Here is an 8,614-nt window from a genome sequence, read left to right on the forward strand (position 1 = left end):
TAGTCTGCCATCTTGCCCCGCCTATTATTTTAAGAGTTTTTTTACATGCAAAGTTACACGTACATTTAGTTTCACTTCCCATTTACCATGCCCAACCCTAACCCAGTCTTCTCCCTGCCCAGTAACCTTCCCTCCATGCCCCTCATAGTTATACACTCTTGTTTGTCCTGCATTTTCTACCTGTGAATATTGCCCTTCTGGTGCCCTGTGGTCTATTGCTCCAAGGGATGTATTTCCATAGAATATGTGGGTGTGTCACTCATGGTTGAGTGGTCTGCATGTACATCTTGTTAACTGTTGGGCTGAGAGCCAGCCCTTGGGAGTAAGCTTTATTCCAGGTGCAGAATGTATCCTAGGATCATAGTATTGGGGGTCTCACCAGACTCTATTTGACCAGTAATTCTGGTCATTATTGAATTTTTGGATTTTGTTCCACATTTTTCCTCCCACTCTAACCAGGATCTCCAAATTTGATCCTTTCCTGAGTGGTTGGCATTGGTAGCCAGGCACCATCTACTTCTTCTTGTCTCAAGGGCCTTCGTGTCCTAGGGCTGATTGCTTCCAAATGCCTTTTTTTTTTTTTTTGCACTCTTCTTTGCTTCTGACGATAGGAGATCATTAGGTGCATCTTAGATGGCTGCTTGAAAGCTTTCAAGACACCAGTCGCTACTCACCAGTGTAGGATGAGGAACAAGACTTTTATGTGTTTTGTTGTGCCAATTGAGTCTGGTGTACCCCAGCAAGCCGTGGTGTTTTCATTCACCTCGTATGCCTCTGAAAGCTGAATAGTGAAAAGGAAGACCAAAGAAGAGTTGATACTTTTGAATTGTAGTGTTGGTGAAGAATAGTGAAAGTACTGTGGATTGCCAGAAGAATGAACAAATCTGTCGTGGACGAAGTGCAGCCAGAATGTTCCTTGGAAGTGATTATGGCCAGATTTCCTCTCACCTACTTTGGTCATGTTGTCATAAGGGACCATTCCCTGGAGAAGGATATCATGCTTGGTAAAATGGAGGGTCAACGAAGAAGGGGAAGGCCCTCAACGAGATGGATTGACACAGTAGCTACAATGGTGGGCTCAGGTATACCAAGCATTGTGAGGCTGGCTCAGGACCGGGCGGTGTTTTGTTCTGTTGTACACAGGGTCGGTATGAGTTGGAGCCCACCCGAGGGCTATTAACAACGATTATTTTTCTTATCTTAGTATTTTGTTTGGGAGCTCTGGTAGCATAGTGCCTAAGGCACTTGACTGCTAACCAGAAGGCTGGTGGTGACACACAAAACACACAACAACAGTATTTTCTTTATTATTATTTTTTTTGATTACCCTCCTGTTGTTTGTATTTGGTTTAGTTTCTTTGAATTCACAGTGTTGGCTCTTTCAGGATGTATATTAGGTTTTGTCCTTTCTTGAGACCTGTAGTATGGTCCTTTCATTTTAATGTCTAGAATCTGAGGCCCAGAATAGGGACCTTGCCTAAGGCTATATAACTCAAAGTGACTTTAGCTGGAACCTAGGGGAGGTCTAACTTTCCCATTTGACCACCTTGCATTATCATGCTTTTGTCCTGTTTCAGTTGCCAATTTATATTAAACCAAAAAACCAAACTCACTGCCATCAAGTTGATTACTACTCATAGCGACCTTCTTTGTATTTCTAAGGCTATAAATCTTCACAGAAACAGACTGAAGCTGGTGGGTTCAAGCCACTGACCTTTTGGTTAGCAGCCAAAAGTCTTAACCACTATACCACCAGAGCTCCTTAATTTATGTTTCGTGAATACTTATTCTCAGTTCTACTTCAGATTAGGATGTTTAGTATTTAACGTATGTATAGTAAGTTATTTCCTTGTTGCCTGGCATCTCTCCAAGACTTTTCTGATTCCTGTTGCCTTTATGGAAAGAGGCTTTCCAGTAGCTCTGAGATGAGCCATCTTAGGCATTTCAGTCGCTTTCAGCAGCTACTAAACTTCCGTGTTCCAGATCCAGTGTCCTCATTCAAACCTTCCACACTTTCCAGGCTAGACTTAGATTTTCTGATTTTATGGCTTTCTCCTTCTAGACAGTGATCTAGAGGTAGGAATGTGTTTTCTATTTAATTCACCCTGCATTTGAACGCCTTCCATAATGTGCTAGGAACTGTTCCAGGCATAGAAGCAGCTTCCCAGATGAATAAGGCATGGTCCTTACCCTTGAAGAGCTCACTTTCTAGTAGAGGAGGAAGCAGATACTTGAAGCATTTCTTTATCCTTTGATGAATACAGGAGGGGCCTCTCCTGTTTTTCTACGGTTCACACTGGTGATGATAATTTGAGCTGATTCTTGAAGAATGAATAGTTCCTCACCAAGAAGAGGAGGAAGAGGAGGAAGCACAGGAAGGCAAGAAAGGATGTGGCATGCTTGGTGAATGGTGTTGCTAAAATAGCCGAGGAATATATTAAATAGTGTGCCTGTGACTCGAATCCCTCTAATCTACTAATTCGGCTTTTGGGTCCTCAGTTTTATGAAAGACAATGTTCCCATACCCTTGTGGTCTTAGTTTTGCTGTAGTATGTATATATTTTTAATAGACTTTTATTTTTTAAAGCAGTTTTAGGTTTACAGAGGGAGCTCTGGTAGCGTAGTGCCAGGCACTTGACTGCTAACCAGAAGGCTGACAGTTCAAACCCACCAGCCACTCCTCGAAAGGAAGATGGGGCAATCTACTTCCGTAGTGATACTACCTTGGAAACCCAAGGAGGGGTCGCTATGAGTTGGGTCCGACTTGACAGCATGTAACAACAACAACAAGCATGTAACAACAACAACAACAACAACAGGTTTACAGAAAAATTGTATTTCCTCTGCCATGCACACAATTTCTCTTTCATTCCTGTGCTACATTTGTTATAATTGATAAACCAATATTGATACATTATTATTAACTGAAGCAAACAATAACAAAAACCCAAACCAGTTGTTGCTGACTAGATTCGGACTTAAGACAACCACATGTGTTACAGAATAGAACTGCTCAATAGGGTTTTCTTGGCTGTAATTTTTACAGAAGCAGATTGCTACACCTTTTTTCATGGCACCACTGAGTGAGTTTGAACTGCCAACTCGGAAGGAAGGTTGGGCAATCCTACTTCTGTAGTGATACTGCCTCGGAAACCCAAGGAGGGGTCGCTATGAATCGGGACCGACTCGACGGCAAATAACAACAACAACAACAGTTGAACCTAACCATTTCTACCAATTAGGAGTCAATCTTTGTGTTGTACAGACCTGTGGGTTTTTACAAATGCTTATTGTCTTGTACCTACCATTACAGAGTCATACAGAATAATTCACTGCCCTAAAAATGTCTTGTGCTCCATCAGTTCATCCTTTTCCTCCTTCTGAACCTGTGGGAACAACTTAAATATATTTTTTAAAATTTTATTTTGTTGTTGAGAATATAAACAGCAAAATATTCACTCACTCAGCAGTTTCTACATGTATCATTTAATGACATTGATTACATTCTTCTAGTACAACTGTTCTCCACTTCCTTTTCTGAGTTGTTTCTCCCTTATTAACATAAATTCACAGTGTTCTAAAGTTCCTGTCAAATCTTTCGAGGTGAAATTGTTACTTTGATCCCATATAGATCTCTTATGCTTTATGTTTTATTTTTTTTTATTGTCCATCATGGTTGACCCTGCTGGTATTTGAAATACCAGTGGTATACCCTCTAGTCTCACAGCAACACACAAGCCACCACAGTACGACAAACTGATAGACAAGTGGGGGCCCGTATAGGTAGTTCATAAAAGAGCATAATGCTCAAGGCAGACTTTTTTTTTTTTTTTTTTTAATTGTGATTTGGGTGAAAATTTACAGAGCAAATACAGTTTCCATACAGCAGTCCACATACACTTTGCCTCATGACATTGACCACAATTTACTACAATGCAACATCTCCCCTCCCACTTCCTCCGGATAGTTACCTCTTCCCTGTATCCATTCCTCCATGCACTCCTGCCCCCTGAGCTGTCTCCCTGTGCATAAGCAGCCCTTCTTTCTCCCATGCTTGTTCTCTCCAAGCAGTGTATCTACCGCAGGTAAATGTTCAATTCATATGCCTGTCTATTGTTTGGCTGGAAGCCACAGGCGTGGGTTCAATTCCAGACCTGAAGGGCAGTTAGGGACCATAGTCTCAGTGGTTCCACCAGGCTCTCTTGGACCAGCAAACCTAGTCCCCCCCTTTTTTTTTCTCAAATGATTTTGATCAAGGCAGACATTTTTTTACTAGTTAAGGTAACCTGTGGTGTTAAGAAGACTTAAAAACAAAAACAAAGAAACAACAAAATCACTGCCATCAAGTCAATTCCAACTCATAGAAACCCATTGGATTTCTGAGGCTGTAAATCTTTACGGAAGTAGATTGCTCCATCTTCCTCCCATGGAGGGATGGTGGGTTTGAACCACTGGCCTTCTGGTTAGCAGCCATATGCCTTACTGATTTCACCACCAGAGCTCCTTAAGAAGTCTTCAGGGAATATTTTTTGTTTAATATTTATAAATGATTTCAGGGTGGTAGTTTCAGGTCTTCATCCAGTCTTCATGGCTCCAAGAAGTCTGAAGTCCATGAGAATTTGAAATTCTTTTGTGCATTTACCTACCCTATTTTGCTCAGGAGGCTTCTATAGAATCTTTGATCAAAATGTTCAGTAATGGTAGCTGGGCACCATCCAGCTTCTGGTCTCCTGGCAAAGGAGGCAGTCATTCATGGAGATAATTAGCCACACATTCCATATCTTCCTCCTATTCCTGATTCTCCTCCTTCCTCTGTTGCTCCAGGTACTAGGAAATGAACTAGGAGGTAGAACAGAAGCACTAAACCACTTTATTAGGCCAATTAACTGGGATGTACCATGAAACTTCCAAACAAGGGAACCAGATCCCATGAGGTTTTTGATTGTACATAAACAGTCTCATAGCTCTTTTTTTTTCTTTTGAGTCATTGTTGCAAATACAGCTATCACACAGCTTTTGCCAATTAGACTTTTTGGTAGCATAGTGGCTAAAAGCACTTGACTGCTAACGAGAAGGCTGGCGGTTCAAACCCACCAGCCACTCCTCGGAAGGAAGGTTGGGCAATCCTACTTCCGTAGTGATACTGCCTCGGAAACCCAAGGAGGGGTCGCTATGAGTCGGGGCCGACTCGACGGCACATAACAACAACAACAACAACAACCTTATTGACAGCAATTACAGTATCAGCTGTGCAACCTACCTTTAATCAGTGAGCTAATCCCATTTATTCCCATTTTCCTCCTCTCGCACCTCTGGTAGCTGCGAATTAACTTTTGTTCTCTATACATTTATCTTTTCTTTTTATGTAAGTAAAGTTACATAGTGTTTGTCCTTTTGTGATTGGCTTATTTCATGAAGCATAATGTCTTCCAGCTCCATCCATATTGTAGCATGTATCAAGACTTTATCCTGCTGGCTTAGTGAATTGTGTTCCACGTTTTCTTTATCCATTTATCTGTTGATGGGCATTTAAGTTGTTTTCACCTTTTGGCTATTGTCAGTAATGCCTCAGTGAACATTGATGACATATATACGTAAAACAAAAACAAAACCATCGCCATCGAGTCGATTCCGACTCATAGTAACCCCCACTGGGTTTCCGAGGCAGTAAATCTTTATGGAAGTAGATTGTCCTGTCTCCCTTTCATGAAATGGCTGGTGGATTTGAACCACCAACCTTCTAGTTAGGTACTGCACCACCAGGGCTCCTTACATATGTATGTGTATATATGTGTGTACATAAATAAATAAATACTTGTTTATTTTTAATTAATTTTTTTAAATTGTTAATTTGAGTAGAAGTTTACTGAATAAATTGGTTTTCCATTCAACAATCCAGAAAACGTTTTGTTTTGTGATACTGATTGTAATCCCCACAATGTAACAGTACTCTTCTCACTTCCTCCCTGTGACTACCATTTCCCTTTGTCCTTTCCTATTCCTTCCTGCCTTCTGAGCTTTATGTCTGGACAAATCCTGCCCTTTTGATCTCGTATGGTTGATTATTCTAAGGACCGTGTACCTCCCTGGTGTTATTGTTCCCTTATGGGTCTATTGTTTGGGTGAAAGTTGAGCCAAGGGAGTGAATTCAGTTTCAGACATGAAGGGTGTCTAAGGACCATAGGCTGGGGTGTATTCCCAGTCTCTATCAGACCAGTAAGCCTGGTCTTTTTTATTTTGAGTTTTGTTTCAACGTTTTCTTCCCCACTCTTATCTGGGACCTCTATTGTAATCCCTTTCAGAGCAGTCAGCAGTGGTAGCTGGGTGCCATCTAGTTCGTCCAACCTCAGGGTTGTGTAGAGGCTGGGGTTTACATGGGATATTAGTCCTTTGGGCTAATTGATTCCTTATGTCTTTGATTTTTTTCATTCCTCTTTGCTCTGAACTCCAGTATATTTTAATTTACCATCGAGATACTCTGGTTGATGTTTATTGGATGCTAGGCTTGTGAGAGGTACTAAGGATATAGTTGTGACCAAGATAGTCATTTCCTTGCCCTCATATAGCTGTCTCATATTAGAGACATACATTGAACAAGTGATTCCTCATTGTTGAGTGTTACAAAGGAGAAACACATGAAGTTATAGATAATTTTAGCAGGGAACTTTGACCTTCTGTGTGAGTCAGGAGTAATGGAGGCAAGGGAAAACTTTTTTGAGGAGGTACCTAAACTGAGAATAAGTGGAAAGCAAACAGGAGAAAGGAAGCAGGTGTTCAGTAGCCGAGGTGCTACAGTGGTTATGCATTCAGTTGGTAACTGAAAGGTGAGTGGTTCGAATTCTCTAGTGACTCTGGGGGAGAAAAATGTGTCAGTCTGCTGCTATAAAGATTTCAGCCTTGGAAACCTTATGGGGCAGTTCTGGTCTGTCCTATAGGGTCACTATGAGTGAGAATCAACTTGATAGCAATGGATATGAATTAGAATTGACTCAACAGTATACAACAGTAATTGCAATGCATGAATTATGTTTTTTTTTCCCTGTGAAATTTTATTTTAATTAATATTGGTATGCTTACTTATAATTACTTGTGCTGCTGCTTATTGGGCTCCTACTGTGTGCCAAGGACTATGCTAAACATTCTATAGGCATCTGATTTAATTCTGATTTCAAGTCTGTAGTAAATACCATTATTATCTCTTTTTATATTTAGATGATAAAATAGAGGCTCAGAGAGGCATACATCATAGTTAAATGTTGAGCTAGGATTGAAACCCAATTTTGGTTTCCAAGAATGCATTTTTTTCTTTTAAGATGATATTTCCTTTTTGATATTTGAAGTAATTCACAAAGCATAATCTTTTCTATTGTGTTTTCTTTTTAGGATTTTGTCAGGATGAATTGGCAGAGCTTGACCCAGGCACTAGTAAGTTCTGAATATTCCCTGATGTTCATGGGTAAGAAAAGGATATGTAAACTTTTAAATGCATAACTTGTTATTGATAAGCCTTATTCTTTTTGACTTTCTGATTTGATTTTACTTCAGTTTATAATTATGAGAAGAGTTTTTTATCTTTTTGTTATTTATGTTTTCTTTTCTTCTCCCAATATTAACACAGTGGCCAGAATTTATCCATTTAATGGAAAGTCAGTTTGCTGAAAGTTGCTCTTCAATATCCATTTTTCTCTGCCTTATTTTTATCCCCCTACAAAGTCAGGTCTGCCTCGACAGCACATAACAACAACAACAACAAAACCAATAACAACAAAAAATTTGTGTTTTCATTCATGCACACATACAAACAAATACTCTCAGGAAATTTCGTAAAATATTGACTAGTTTTAGACATAATTTCTTTGCAGAGGAGGAAGGATTATGCTTGGTTTTGAAGTTTACTGTTGATTATACAATGGTTTAATTTGTAAAGCACTTTCATTTACATTCTTATGGTCATGGTATGAGGGTCACCATTTCAAGGTCTAATTAAATTATCTTTTCAGAAGTATGTAAGTCTTAACCATAGATAATCATTTGTATTTCCAGTGCTACAAAAATGTGGCGTGTACCTTTCTTGGACATGGTTATAATTGTTAGAAATAGAACATATATACATGGGAATACTCAGGATATGTAGATTTTATTTTGCTATTATTTCAAAAAGTAAAATAACTCAATTAGGAATCCATGAAATAGTCTAGAGCTATTTTTCTGATTCTAGTACATTTCAGGATCATGGAGCTGACTATTTGCCACCAGTCTGATGTTGTGTTAAACCTCAACTTCCCACCATCCTGGCTAATTCAGCTCTCTGAGGATATGGACCTTCTCACATATCTTAATTTTCCCTCGTACTTTACATAGTATAAACATCCGTTTTCGTTCAACTAATACTTATTAATCGAGAGACAAAACAAGTCTCAAAATGCTTATCAAACACTAGGAAAGTAGATTTGTCTTTTTAGAAGTGGTAAAGTTAAAAACCAGTTTTTTTTTTTTCTTTCCTTCTTTCTTTCTTTTTTTATTTATTGTGATTTGGGTGAAGATTTACAGAGCAAATTCACTTTCCATACAGCAGTTCACATATACTTTGTCTCATGTCATTGACCACAGTTTA

At 39.4% G+C, this 8,614-nt stretch overlaps 1 protein-coding gene across 1 annotated transcript in view; it reads left to right on the forward strand.

The window, feature by feature from the left end:
- The window catches only part of NR6A1 (nuclear receptor subfamily 6 group A member 1), a 358,349-nt gene that overhangs the window by 75,216 nt on the left and 274,519 nt on the right, over positions 1-8,614 (forward strand). Inside the window, exon 2 of the mRNA XM_007956388.2 lies at positions 7,384-7,425. Coding sequence (XP_007954579.1) covers positions 7,384-7,425 — 42 coding nt within the window. The remainder of the gene's footprint in view (positions 1-7,383; positions 7,426-8,614) is intronic.

The sequence above is a fragment of the Orycteropus afer genome, unplaced genomic scaffold (genome assembly GCF_000298275.1).
Source record: "Orycteropus afer afer isolate SDZICR_OR568_19922 unplaced genomic scaffold, OryAfe1.0 scaffold00611, whole genome shotgun sequence".
Classification (NCBI taxonomy): Eukaryota; Metazoa; Chordata; class Mammalia; order Tubulidentata; family Orycteropodidae; genus Orycteropus; species Orycteropus afer.